This window comes from Corythoichthys intestinalis, chromosome 1 (genome assembly GCF_030265065.1).
Source record: "Corythoichthys intestinalis isolate RoL2023-P3 chromosome 1, ASM3026506v1, whole genome shotgun sequence".
NCBI lineage: Eukaryota > Metazoa > Chordata > Actinopteri > Syngnathiformes > Syngnathidae > Corythoichthys > Corythoichthys intestinalis.
Window position 1 is genome coordinate 67,636,798 of NC_080395.1, and position 15,627 is coordinate 67,652,424.

The 15,627-nt window shown below is 41.8% G+C and overlaps 1 protein-coding gene across 6 annotated transcripts in view; it reads right to left on the bottom strand.

Annotated features, from left to right (window-relative positions):
* The window catches only part of LOC130922430 (uncharacterized), a 47,502-nt gene that overhangs the window by 10,438 nt on the left and 21,437 nt on the right, over positions 1-15,627 (bottom strand). Inside the window, exon 10 of one of the 6 annotated variants that reach the window (XM_057847269.1) lies at positions 482-2,837. The exons of the other annotated variants lie outside the window; for them this stretch is intronic. Coding sequence (XP_057703252.1) covers positions 2,805-2,837 — 33 coding nt within the window. The 3' untranslated portion in view covers positions 482-2,804. Of the gene's footprint in view, positions 1-481; positions 2,838-15,627 lie in introns of those variants that run through there. 6 annotated transcript variants of the gene reach the window in all.

Here is a 15,627-nt window from a genome sequence, read left to right on the forward strand (position 1 = left end):
AATTCATGTTCTGTGCAATTTTTTTTCTTCAGTTACTGTTCCTGTTATTTCATTAATTGGTAGTTATTTTTTTGGTAACACTTTATTTGCCAGTAGCGCCATATGACTGTCATAAGACCATCATAATTATGAAATGACACTGCCATAAGCATTAATGAATGCTTATGACAGATGACATTTCCTGTTATGTGGCAAATTAACACACTTTTAAATGGATGTAAAAGATCTGAGCTGGACATAAATGGAGTTAGTGACATAATTTGCCTCATGACACTTATTATAACACTCTTATGGCAGTCTTATGACGCTGCTGTCAAATACAGTGTTACCTATAAACCCTAATACCTATAAAATAAGCCGCACTGGACTATAAGCCGCAGGATTCAAAATGAGAGAAAAAAGTAGCGGCTTACAGTCCATAAATTACAGTAATTATCATCATAGGTTTACCATAAGACAGTATGAGAAAAAATGCAGAAAATAATTTTGTCTAATTTTTAAAGAGTTTATTTGCAAATTATGGAGGAAAAAAAGTATTTGGTCACATACAAACAAGCAATATTTCTGGCTCTCACAGAGCTGTAACATAGACTTCAAAAATCACTTCGTCATTCTTTGCGCCAAGGGCCGAGCTTCATTTAGTAATAGCCGAAGACGGCACACACTCATTTCGGATTTAAGCTTGGATTTACTTACGATTGGATTTAACTACGAAAGCTGTACCGCATAGAAAAAGGAAAGATTGTTTCAGGAGTGATTTGTTCGAGGATTCAAGGTAAATATTATATATTTTTATATTTTTCGTACCAATGCATGCGTGATTGAAGCATTTATTCGCATGAATTTTCTTCTTTGTTTTCACATGGAAATCACTAGCCTCATAGTTAGCAATATTTACGGGAATAAATGCTACCTTCACAGTTTCTTTGCTTTTAACCAAGAATCGAAACTGTTTGTTTTACGTCCATATCTTTGAAGAATTCAGGGATTTAAGCATTTATTCACAAAACTTTTCGTCAGAAAAGCTCCTCTTACGCCAGGCGGCCGCTGGCCTCATTCACTGACATAGTAGCATGGTACTTCGTCAATATACATAAAATAAATGCTAATTGTATGGTTTCTTTGCTTTTAACAAAGAATCGAGACTGTTTTACGTCCATATCCATGAAGAATTCAGGGATTTAAGCATTTATTCACAACAATTTTCCCCAGAAAAGCTCTGTTTACACCAGGTGTCTGCTAGCCTCATTCGCTAAGAGTAGGCCTATATAGTGTATAATGATAATAAAGGGATATTTTATTCCATAATAAGTTGTGATTGGATATAGAATTTATTAATTATCTGTTTACATATTATTTATAATTGATTCTGCATGTTTTCCTTAAGTATTAAGTTTCTGATGTTAAATTGAGTGATTTATTAGCTGTTGAAAACTTGCAGTAAATGAAAAAAAAAATTAAGTTGCTATTTTGGTCAAAAACTTACACTATAAAAAATTGCTGTAAATTTACGGCCAATCTTGAACACTAAAATGCTGTTTTTGTGTTTAACAGTTAAGTACTGTCTTTAGCAATTCATTGTGGGTTACCAACATTGATGTCAAAACACAAATGCTGTAAACGGTAAGGTAATGTTTTAAAGGGGAAATTCCACAGCAAAATCCAGGAACTACTAATACACATTGACAATTGTGGGTGGGATTTGTGCAGCAAACCCGCAGCGATTTTCGGCATCCTGAACTAGTGGATGTCATGTGTTCCCGTCATTTGGTGACAATGTTAAAGACCCGACAATGTGCTTTGAAATCCCTTGCGATTCCATCCGCAGTCAATGAGGGCCGCCCCACCCAACGTGAAAATCGAAAATCCGTATCATAGAGAGGGAGCTTATTAACATTAAAAAATACATATAGTATAATATAATATAATATAATATAATATAATACAATATGATATACCGTATTGGCCAGAATATAAGATGGTGTTTTTTGCATTGAAATTGCATTGAAAAAGTGAGGGTCGTCATATATTCGCAGTCTAGACGTTATACCCATTTACGACGCCAGATGGCGCCAGATATCATTGAAGAAATTGAAAATATGTCGTCTTGTTTTGTAGGAATGAAATCATCATCCCAATCATCCCAAGGAAGGGGGTAACAGTCCTTCCACGTCACTTTATCAAGCGGCCTGCAGTCCACACAGACCCGCGGCCTGGACCCTTTTTGCGGCGAACATTACCACGCTAGACGCCTGGGGGCTGACAGAAGGCTCAATGATCCCTGCGTCCAGCATGGCATGGACCTCCTTGTTCGTAACTTCCTGCAGGGCCATTGGTAGATGCCGTAGCCACAACTTGATTGGTCGTGCATCTCTGGTGTGGATGTGATGCTCCATTAAGTGCGTCGGACCCATCCCGTGTTCACCGTGGGCAAAAATGTCCTTAAAGTCCCACAGCACTCGCCATAACTGCTCCCGTTGCTCACCATCCAGGCCTATGCATTTGTCTTCTCAGATGGAGCGGATAGCCTCCGTCCGGACCTCCAGTTGCTGTGGTGCTAAACTTTCCACTGTCACTATAGGGCCATGCTATTCCGGTCGAACGGACTCTGTCCCAGTCAACAACAACTGTGCAGTTGGTGTGTTGATGGACACTACAGAAGTGGTCCGTTGTGAAGGAGCAATCAGCTTTACATAGTTTTGTATTCTTCAAGACGTCCCGCCCGCATATCTCTGATGAATTCTCGAGGACAAACACAAATGTCCCTTTGCCATTCATCCGAGCCATTTCGCCCGTCACAGCTCTCAGCTTCTTAATGGTGGTTTCCAGCACAGTTCCTGTAGGGACAACATATGGCCTCACAATGGCGTACCGCAAGAAACACGTCACTTCCGTTCATTAATATTCATGACATTGGCTACTGTTGCTAAGTAGGGACAAGCCACCGGTTGTCCCTAATAGGAAATGAATGGAAATCGTGTACGAAGGAGATGTTTACAGAGCACAACCTACCAATTCTCTCCGAAAATGTTGTGCCTAGTGCCAAATTCACTGGCAAAGATGTGGAAGAACATAAAAATGTTCAGTTAAAGAGATGGCTTGAGTGTCGAAGGCTGAAAAACACGAAAAGAATGAGCCGACCTAAGCATAGCCTTCGCTTTTTTATCGACACGACTGACAATGACATTCTCCTGTTTCAACAAGCTATCCTTTACCATCAGCCCTGTCTTTCTTATATATCCTCTGGTTGTCTCTTACCATTCTTGGGGGTAATTTAGTTAGCTTTGTGTAGCGATCGCAAATGCTACTCGGTGACAGCCAATGAACACTTTAATTTTTTTCCATTGTTAACAAATCTTAATTCTATAACTTATTTACACTTCCCCCTTACTAAAGTTGTTTTTTTTTTACAACAGAAAATGTAACAGTGGCAGTCAGATACCATTTTAATTCTTCTGAGGTCATTCATTGTCAGACAGAAGCAGCACCCGGCACGTCACGCCAAAAAAAAAGTTAAAAATATCAAAATGGCTTACCTCTTTGTCTTCTGAAAGACAATGCCAACCCAACGAAATGTTTACTGCATAAATGTTTACTGCCGAACTGGCGTTAAAAGTCAGCGCAAGTTGATTCAGTCTTCACATTTTCTCCACCGAGTTGTTAGTTTCGGGAAACGTATGAAGAAAACATCCTTCATATGTCGTAATGTCTAGTCGTTTCTACAAGTTCCAAAAAAGCAATGTGTGATCAGCATGCTCGTTCTTGAAAGATTACCGGAGAAAGTAGCAGATTTTCCATTGCTTCTATGTGAAGGCGGGTCTAACATGTCCCACTCCTACTCTACTTCCGCTTTACGATGCGACGTCACGGTCTAAAAATAGCATGCATGCGGTACGCCATTGTGGCAGAAGACCCCGAGTCCACCAGGGTACTGCAGGAAACATCCCCAATCAGCATTGGGATATGGCTGGGGTACCCAACCTCTGTCCAACCCATCCTGGCAACAGCTCCATCATGCTCTTGCGCTCCTCCATCCACGGTATCCACCAGGGGGGGTTGCTGGTCCCGGGAAATGGCAGAGTGGGCCCACATTGTCCGGCCTACTTGGACTCCTTCCAGTTTCCCTGCTGGTCCATCCTCTTTGGCCAACATCCCACCAGATGCCTAAGCTGTTCACACCCCCAGCAGATGGCAAGCCACGCCTGGCGGTTGTTCTTGTCCATGCGCTGGTCCGTGTGGGTTTTTAAAGCACACACCATCTCCTCCAGCCATGGTGCGCTTTGCTCCACCCCCAACGATAGTGCTGTGACTGGGCCTGGTGGACTGGTGACTGTAGCACCCCTTTGGCTGAAATCTCCCTTTCCATCACAAAAGCAAGCACCACACCCAGGTCCGGGCATGTTTGAGCTGCACATGAATACAAAGTTCATCTGGCCTAAGAACCTGAAAAAATTGGTCGCATATCATTTTGTCTTGGACTTCATCCGGCATTCCAGCATACGCCTGTCAACCTGGGCTCTAGATATCATGGGTGAGGCAACGTAGTGGCTCATTCGACTGCCACTTACCATGTTTAAACTCATAGTGCATAGAGGGTGTGGAAGGAGATGAGTCAGTAACGACTTACTCACTTTAATGTGACAACAATGGAAAAATCATGACAAAACAACAGCGGGCTGCTGCAACATGCGACCACCAACTCTAGCTTTCAGGCCGCTCTCTCTTTACTGGCTCGCTCACTTCCCACTACGTAACAGCCCACAAGTCCCAAGCATTTCTTAAAGGGGCCACACATATTTACGGCCATTACAAAATTATCATACCATATATGGAACATTACATACCTTAAATATTAGAAATATCCTCCTGAGACCCACATTTTATTTTATTTTTGTTTTTATTATTTGCAATGCATTTTCCAAGGGTGGCCAAGTCTTGTGATCATGAGCCTCTTTTCTCGGTCCCCCACCTCCAACAAGCATAAATCAAATAATGAGGGTCTCGTGAGGGGGTTGAGAGTTTTTAGGAGATACTAACATATTATACACAATGTTGATGCCGATTTCTTCAACTTCACCATCAGCAATTGCGTCGTCTGCTGAAGGTTTTGCCTCCGGCACATACATGTATGGTGCAGTAATATTGAGAAGGATCCATCATCGTCAGCACATAAATTGCCCTCCAAACCATCTCCCGTGAAAATGAAAACATTTTTATTTGATTCAATGTCTGAATCGCTGACAAAAGACTAGTTGTCCAACAAATTGCTCTCCATGATGATTGTTTATTCTGCTGCGTCGTCCGTGGCGTAACACTTGCAATGAAACAATGTTTTGCCATGCTGTTGAATTGGCCGAGTGTCTTCGGAAGTCCAGCGGCGTGGGCAAGTAAAATTAGCTTTCATTCAGTATATCCAGAAAATATTTAACGGAGGGCGACAGGTCATTTCTAAATGCACTATATAATAGTTGAGAAAATAACTATTTACCATGTGTGATCTTCGGAATGTGACATATTTCCCCTTTAAATGTGAAAGGTCCAGCTGCGGCCCGCAGTACTCTCCAACCGCGCCCCTTGCACCTGCTTTCAATGAGTAATCAAATCTGTGTCTTTTCTGTGTCATTGGATGTGGAAGGCACCAAAAAAAGAGCGTGGTAAATTGGGAGAGTACTGCGGGCCGCAGCTGAACCCACTTGCTTTTAATTTACAGGACACTACAGTATTGTTTGGAAAGTTTCCTGTGTTTGTTATTCAACATCCAACGGGATCTATAATCGCATCTAATAATTCATAGACGGTAAGTTTTTGAGTCTTACTCATACTGCCTAAAATATTTGATATCATACTAACGTTCAGGGGACTGCTTGCTATCAATCAAATTAGAAGTTCTATAGTGGTGTTAAATGTGGATGTGTTCCATTTCATCAATGTTAGCTAATCGTCTGTATAGTTTTTTAATAGGCAGGTAGCAAGGGTAAAAAACGCTATATGGTTTGCTCACTCACATTTTTTACTAATTCTAATTTACTAGTTTGATCTTTTAATGTCCTTCTCTCATAAAAAGAAAAGCATAATGTATTTTTACTCAACAGGTTTCCACCACAGCAGCTGACGTTGAGATGTCACTCAATGTTCCTTAAAGTCCTCGTTTGATACTGTCTGGTATGCATTTTATTTAGATTAAATGATGAACACCTCATTTAGGCCGTTCATTGTAAGTTTACTCATTTCTATACAAAGTAACGTGAGGTCCCATGTTTCTATGACATGAAGTTTCAGATACAACAGGGCAGATCGTGATCAGTGGATGGATGATTACATTGGAAGCCCGTGTAATGTCTGAGGGCATCACACCAACATTCACAATAGGGCTCTCTGCTGTGTTTGCAATCTACTTATATCTATTATATCTTCAACCTCCAGTTAGGAATTCTGCAGATAGCCCAAATGTAATTCTCAATGCTCAGTTTTATAACGGGGAATACATTGCAAATTGTATGATGTTCACCTTTTACTTAAATATTTAGGTTCACTTTTTTGGGATGACAAATTCCATCCATCTGACGCTTAATCCGGTGTCGGGTCGCGGGTTATGAGAATGTTGAAGCCAGACTGTGAGCATTTTTCTTTATACCTTTTGTCTTTTTTTTTTTTTTTTTTTTTTTTTAATGTATTTTTACTTTTTTAAATGAAAATGCACACACAAACTGCCTAAATATGTATTACCTTTTTTGATGGCTTTTATGCATTTAATTGCCCAGCCTGAATCAACAGGGTGTATTTTCTGTTTTTTACCAATTTGAAGAGTATTTGTGAATTGTTCTTGGAAATAATGGTTTCTCATTGATATTGATGTTTTTTTTTTGCTTATTTCGCATGATGTCACAACAATGGACACCAAATGCATTTATTTCCTGTCACTTTCCCAATGAATAACGTTAAAAACACAGTATACCGTAAATAACACAGTATACTGGAGCAGTATTTATGGATTACAGACTACTACTACTAAAGCAAATTTACGTTATCAGGACTGTACATAAATGGCAACCCTGCTGCCAGCCCTTTACTGTAGTTTATGGAAATACAGTAATCAATTGTTTTTCTGGATTACGGACTACTACTGTAAAACATTTTTTCATTTCCAAGACTGTAAAATAACAGGAAATAAATGGCAACCCTGCTGCCAGCTCTTTACCGTTATTTTACACTGAAATTTTTTACAGTGTACTGGTAGTGGAGTTTGGAGTGTGACTGTTTGAGGTTGTGGACAGGTGTCTTCTATACTGAGAATGAGTTCAAACACGTGCTATTAATACAGGTAACGAGTGGAGAGGACAGAGGAGCCTCCTAAAGAAGTTACAGCCATAGACTTCATAACATATTGACATGACATGGGGAACGGAGCCGATTTGTAGGGGGCCTATTTTCAAAAACTTCAAATTCAAATATTTACAAAACCAAAGCTGCTACCGACCTAAAACCAAAACAGGCACCTACCTAAGCCATATATATGAGTCTCCATGAGCAGCGGCATAAAAAAATTCAGCAGGGTTGCCATTTATATACTGTTATTGTACAGTCCTGATAACGTAAATTTGCTTTACAGTAGTTGTCTGTAATCCATAAATACTGCTCCAGTATACTGTGTTATTTACTGTATACTGTGTTTTTAACGTTATTCATTGGGAAAGTGACAGGAAATGCATTTGGTGTCCATTGGTGTGACATCATGCGAAATAAGCAAAAAACAAAACAAAACATCAATATCCATGAGAAACCTTTATTTCCAAAAGCAATTGACAAATACTCTTCAAATAGGTAAAAAACTGAAAATACACCCTGTTGATTCAGGCTGGGCAATTAAAATAAATGCATAAAAGCCATCAAAAAAGGTAATACAGTGGTACCTCTACATACGAAGTTAATTCGTTCCAAGACCTTGTTTGTAAGTCGAAATGGTCGTATGTCGAGCAGGATTTTCCCATAGGAATACATTAAAATTCCATTAATTCGTTCCACACCCAAAAACCTACACTAAATCCATAATAAATACTGCTGGTACAATTATTATAAATGGCAATTAAACATAGCAAAATAAATAAGTTATTAATAAAAATCAGAATAATATAATAATGATAATAATAATATTAATAATAATAATAATAATAAAATAAAAATGATTCCGTTAATAATGTAACAAATTGGATTCTAATGTGGCGGACACTTTTTGCTGTACCTGAATGCACCGCGGGGCTGACGTCACAGTGAGATAGGTCAGTGCGGTAGAGATAATACTTTCGTTTTCTTGAGAGCACAGTCAACTGCAGAGGGCAATGGGCGTTTTGTGTTGAATAAGTTCTTAAATAAATTATAAAAACATGACGACGCTGGTGATTTCTTTGGCGATGTTACCACAATAATAATTGTCACCTTAACTTATAAAGACTGGCGAACGGTTGTCGGAAGAGGACCGTGGAGCTGTATTGTTGAGCCAGCTCACGGATGCGCACCCAACGCTCATATTTTTCTATAATTTGCATCTTCATTTCAAAGGTAAGCATCACTTTTTTCCTTGTTTCACCAACTTTTTGGAAACCTGTGTTGATTTCTCACACAAGAAAATCTGTTCGTTTGTGTTGCTGTCGTGTCGTCGTATTTCGAGCATGTCGTCGGATGTAGAAACAAATGGCGTGTCAAATTTTACGTCGGATGTCGAAAAGATCGTGTGTCGAAGCGATCGTATGTCGAGGTACCACTGTACATATTTAGGCAGTTTGTGTGTGCATTTTAATAAAAAAAATAAAATAAAAAAAAACAAAAGGTATGAAGAAAAATGCTCACAGTCAGGCTTCAACAAACATTCTCATAACCCGCGACCCGACCCGGATTAAGCGGCAGATGATGGATGGAAATTGTCATCCCAAAAAAGTGAACCTTAATATTTAAATCAAAGGTGAACATCATACAATTTGCAATGTATTCCCTGTTATAAAACTGAGCGTTGAGAATTACATTTGTGAGTATCTGCAGGATTCCTAACTGAAGGTTGAAGATATAATAGATATAAGTAGATTGCAAACACAGCAGCAAGCCCTGTTGTGAATGTTGGTGTGATGCCCTCAGACATTACACGGCCTTCCAATGTAATCATCCATCCACTGATCACGATCTGCCCTGTTGTATCTGAAACTTCAGGTCATAGAAACATGGGACCTCACGTTACTTTGTATAGAAATGAGTAAACTTACAATGAACGGCCTAAATGAGGTGTTCATCATTTAATCTAATTTAAATGCATACCAGATAGTATCAGACGAGGACTTGAAGGAACATTGAGTGACATCTCAACGTCAGCTGCTGTGATGGAAACCTGTTGAGTAAAAATACATTATGAATTTCTTTTTATGAGAGAAGGACATTAAAAGATTAAACTAGTAAATTACAATTAGTAAAAAATGTGAGTGAGCAAACCATATAGCATTTTTTACCCTTGCTACCTGCCTATTAAAAAAACGATACGGACGTTTAGCTAACATTGATGAAATGGAACACATCCACATTTAACACCACTATAGAACTTCTAATTTGATTGATAGCAAGCAATCCCCTGAACGTTAGTATGGAGGAGGGAGACCAAGAAAAGAGGCTCATGATCACAAGACTTGGCCACCCCTGGAAAATGCATTGCAAATAATAAAAACAAAAATAAAATAAAATTTGGGTCTCAGGAGGATATTTCTAATATTCAAGGTATGTAATGTTCCATATATGGTATGATAATTTTGTAATGGCCGTAAATATGTGTGGCCCCTTTAAGAGATGCTTGGGACTTGTGGGCTGTTACGTAGTGGGAAGTGAGCGAGCCAGTAAAGAGAGAGCGGCCTGGAAGCTAGAGTTGGCGGTCGCATGTTGCAGCAGCCCGCTGTTGTTTTGTCATGATTTTTCCATTGTTGCCACATTAAAGTGAGTAAGTCGTTACTGACTCATCTCCTTCCACACCCTCTATGCGCTGTGAGTTTAAACATTGTGAGTGGCAGTCGAATGAGCCACTACGTTGCCTCGCCAACGAGATCTAGAGCCCGGGTTGACAGGCGTATGCTGGAATGCCGGATGAAGTCCAAGACGAACTGATATGCGATCAATTTTTTCAGGTTCTTAGGCCAGATAAACTTTGCATTCATGTGCAGCTCAAACACACCCGGACCTGGGTGTGGCGCTTGCGTTTGCGATGGAAAGGGAGATTGCAGCCAAGGGGGTGCTACAGTCACCAGTCCACCAGGCCCAGTCACAGCACTATCGTTGGGGGTGGAGCAAAGCGCACCATGGCTGGAGAAGATGGTGTGTGCTTTAAAAACCCACACGGACCAGCGCACAGACAAGAACAACCGCCGGGCATGGCTTGCCATCTGCTGGGGGTGTGATTAGCTTGGGCATCTGGTGGGATGTTGGCCAAAGAGGATGGACCAGCAGAGAAACTGGAAGGAGTCCATGTAGGCCGGACAATGTGGACCCACTCTGCCAATTCCCGGGACCAGGTGGATACCGTGGATGGAGGAGCGCTAGAGCATGATGGAGCTGTTGCCAGGGATGGTTGAACAGAGGTTGGGTACCCCAGCCATATCCCAATGCTGATTGGGGATGTTTCCTGCAGTACCCTGGTGGACTCGGGGTCTTCTGCCACAATTGTGAGGCCATATGTTGTTCCTACAGGAACTGTGCTGGAAACAACCATTAAGAAGCTGAGAGCTGTGACGGGCGAAACGGCTCGGATGAATGGGAAAGGGACATTTGTGTTTGTCCTCGAGAATTCATCAGAGTGACACTTGTATATGCGGGCGAGACTTCTTGAAGAATACAAAACTATGTAAAGCTGATTGCTCCTTCACAACGGACCACTTCTGTAGTGTCCATCAACACACCAACTGCACAGTTGTTGTTGACTGGGACAGGGTCCGTTCGACCGGAATAGCATGGCCCTATAGTGACAGTGGAAAGTTTAGCACCACAGCAACTGGAGGACCGGACAGAGGCTATCCGCTCCATCTGAGAAGCCAAATGCATAGGCCTGGATGGTGAGCAACGGGAGCAGTTATGGCGAGTGCTGTGGGACTTTAAGGACATTTTTGCCCACGGTGAACACGGGATGGGTCCGACGCACTTAATGGAGCATCACATCCACACCGGAGATGCACGACCAATCAAGTTGCGGCCACGGCATCTACCAATGGCCCTGCAGGAAGTTACGAACAAGGAGGTCCATGCCATGCTGGACGCAGGTATCATTGAGCCTTCTGTCAGCCCCTAGGCGTCTAGCGTGGTAATGTTCGCCGCAAAAAGGGTCCAGGCCGTGGGTCTGTGTGGACTGCAGTCTGCTTGATAAAGTGACGTGGAAGGACTGTTACCCCCTTCTGTGGGATGAGACGCGAGACCTAATATTGGGGTCTGCGTGGTTCTCGTCGCTCGTCCTGCGCAGTATATACTGGCAAGTTTCCCTCAAAGACGAAGACTGCATTCTGCACCTCCAGAGGACACTGGCAATTCAAGGCAATGGGCTGGATGTTGTCCTCATCCACACCAGTCTTTCCAGGCCATATTGGGTTCCCTGAGACTGGTGTTGGGGAGAATTGCAACGGCTGGACTGGAACTTCATCCAGAGAAATGCCACCCCTTATGGCGAAAGGTGGAATTTCTGGGGCACAAAGTGGATTACAGGTGCATCAGAACATTGGAGGAGAAAATTTGCGTGATGAAAGACTGGCCAGTTTCAACAGACGCAGCTCAAACGTTTTTGGTACTGCCTTCTTATTACTGGAGGTGCGTGAAGTGGTTCTCGCCCTTGTTCCGCCTCCTTCAGAACAATCAGCAGTTTGCGTGGACAAAAGACTGTCAGGAGACGTTATTCAACTTTTAACACACACAAGGGGTGTTTTTGTTTCGTTTAGTTTTTTTTCAATTACATTTAGGGATAAGGGAATAAACATGTTTTACAGTATATGTATCTCTTTCCAATGCTGTTGAATCTGAATAAATACATTGAGCACAACCATGAACATTCATATATTATATTCAGGGGTGCACATAATTTTTTTGCCCAGGTTCTCAGAGGAGGACCTGGAGATGTGACTTGGTCCTCATTGAGCTTGAGAGCCGACCCGCCTGATGCGATAAATTAATGACAAGCTTTACTTAGAGCCAATTAACTTTAATTAATTATATTAACAATTAATGCTTGATTAACATCAACTGGCACAACAAAATTGCCATTACTTTGAAGTGAAATGTAAAGAAATAAAAAGCACCAATTCAAAATAAAGGGCATTATGCGGCTCCCACATTAACTCCAAGCCTTTTTAAAAGTGGGATGTCCTCCTCATAAGACCTCATTGAACGTGCATGTTTAGCTTTGTAAAATGCGAGCAAAAACACGTTTGTCAGTGCATGTCGCTGTTCATTACCTTTATTCCGCCCTATTCCGCCACTTGTCCATAGGGCGAGTGTGGTCCTGTCTGACATCGATAGTTTGCTTAATTGCCACATGCTCTCTGTTTTTTCGTGCTTTTCAAAGTTTGGATGGCTGAAATTCTTTGAACCTACATAAAATGCGCTGCTCTTATCGGCGACATTGGGATTCTCACGGCACATTTTGTACCGCATTTCCGTGCGAGCATCATTTGCTTCTAGCCACGGTACCTCCTGTAGCCACTTTTCAGCAAAAGTCCTTTTTTTCGGTAGCTCCGGTGACGTCTCTGTCGTCTGTCTGTCTTTTGACGGGGGTGGAGGAACACGGAAGTAATTACTCAGTGTGGCCTGCCTCTTCGACATTTTCAGAAGTTATTTTCTCGTGTCCACCGCAAATACAGTGGTCAGCCATCGGTACGCAAAAGCGTATGGAAGCCGTTGAGGGCCAGCGCGTTTGTCTACGTCCAGTACGCATGCGCGCATGCGTACCACTTATGTGCACCCCTGATTATATTATATTATATTATATTATATTATATTATATTATATTACCGTACTGGCCCAAATATAAGACGGCCCTGATTATAAGACGACCCCCTCTTTTTCAAGACTCAAGTTTGAAAAAAGACTATTGAACACCAAATTATTTTGCATACAAAAAATAATTACAACACATCTGAAACAAATAATTATAATGGTAAATGGTGTTATACTTGTATAGCGCTTTTCCACCTTAAGGCGCTCAAAGCGCTTTACAGTCATGTATTTGAGAGAAAAAGCATGTTATTTTGCCTGATTCAAATCTTAATATGTGACATTTAAATATGTAAACTAAAGTGCAATCACATTCATAAATGAATGGCTTCTGGTTTTTGAAATGTAAATAAACCAATCTATTGTGATAAAACAACAAAATTGCAATAACTGCTTTAACCATTAAAGTGAACTGTAACTGTAGTCTTGAAACAAATCTGAATAAGGAAAAACATTGCAATAAAATAACGCAAACTGGTTAAACTTGAGAGGAGCTGAGATCTGTCATGACAGAACATCGCTTCAATGATATCTGGCGCCATCTGGCGTCGTAAATGGGTATAACGTCTAGACTGCGAATATATGACGACCCCCACTTTTTCAATGCAATTTCAATGCAAAGAACATAAAGCACATCTTATATTCTGGCCATTATATTATATGTAATTTTTTAATGTTAATAAGCTCCCCCTCTATGATGCGGATTTTCGATTTTCACGTTGGGTGGGGCGGTCCTCATTGACTGCGGATGGCATCGCAAGGGATTTCAAAGCACATTGTCGGGTCTTTAACATTGTCACCAAATGACGGGAACACATGACAGCCACTGGTTCAGGATGTCGAAAATCGCTGTGGGTTTACTGCACAAATCCCACCCACAATCGTCAATGTGTATTAGTAGTTCCTGGATGTGGCTGTGGAATTTCCCCTTTAACACACCTGAATCAAATTATCATGATCGTTATCAGGCTTCTGAAGAGCTTGTTGATGATCTATCATTTGATTCAGGTGTGTCAAAGGAGGGAGACATGGAAAACAAGCTGGATAGTGGCACTCGAGGGTTGCTGACCCCTGCTGTACCCTAACGAGACCGCTTTGTTGAATTCGAACGTCGTCCATACACCTGTCAACGCCCTAAAGGCGACGTCGCATGTACATTCGCTGGTTTGATTGTTTATTTCGACGCAGGTGCGACAGAGTGTAAAAACTAGCTTACCTCGGGCTGTTTTGAAGGGGAACACCGGAAAATAAAGCTGTCTCGTCGGATACACCTCCGCTCTGATGAAACCAAAGAATTTGGTCAAATCGCTACCAAAGTCATTGTGGATGATGGACGGATGCCCAATCGGGTATTTACACGTGCTATTGACAAAGGGGTAGAGGCTCGTCACATCTACATACAAGACGCGCTCGTTAGGGCTGGCTGTGTATCTCAAAACAAAAGAACTCACCCACCGAAAAGGGCCTGTCTCGGTTCAAGAGGTTGAGGGAACTCAGTCCGGGTGAGAAAGTCACGCACTTCAGGGTCGGACTGTTTCATCTTGACCCAGTCATGCTCTCGCATCACAGTCAAGTGCACTCTAGGCACTGACTCAAGCAGTTGCAGTTTCCTCTGACTCATTACGTACAATTCGCCAAAAGGGCGTTTTGTCAGCGGACATTCCCTCGCAAGGTCAAAACAAGTGGGACATGCGTGAAAAAAACAGCCTTCATACTCCCAGACATATATGGTACAGTCAGGGGTTTCAAAGTAACCGTCCACATAGCAACCGGCGACTTTTTTTCCCCCTGCATTCATGGCGTGGATTATATGAACACCTTTTTTACAAGCCACCCATTGAAGGTATTGTATTGAATCATGGGAGAAGGCCTTGTGTTTACGTTTGTAATTCAGTGTTGGGAGTAACGCCGTTATAAATAACGCCATTACGTAACGGCGTTATTTTTTCAGTAACGGCGTAATCTAACGAATTACTTTTTCCGCCGTTACAACGCAGTTACCGTTACTGACGGTCAAAAGCAGTGCGTTACTTACTCTGAATAAACTGAAGAAACTACCAGCCGTGTCGAGTCGACTCTGCTCTGTTGATTTGTCATCCAAGACTTGGGGTGCGTTCAGGTTCGAGAATAGCGCGCGTACTTCTGACTCCAAGCTGTTTGTCCCTTCTCATTCAATTAGACAAGGCTTTCCAAAGTTTGGTAACGTTTCTGTGTTTGCTACACCTGATGCTGGCCTCGTTCTCATCTCCCATTGTCAGCCAGCAATAATTCTGCTTCCATCTTGAGGACGGCAGATGCTTTGAAGGTGATGTGAATTGTCGGGAAACGAGCCTACCTGAATGCAGCCCCTCGAGAGATGCGATGGAAGTGATTGTGATTGGCTGAGGGTTAGAGTCGTGTCGTGGTAAGCCAATCAGAGCAGGTGATTTCACAAGCAAACTGGAACAACGCGTGCGGCAAACACACGCACGAAAAACAGATGCACAGGGTCAGGATGGCAGAGCATTCAGAAGAAAAATTGTCCTTTAAGAGGTGGAGATATAGACACTATTTCAAGTTTGTCGAAATTAAAGGAAAAAACCTGCATGTAATGTGTAATTTATGTCCCGGGGCAAAGCTTTTGTCGACATC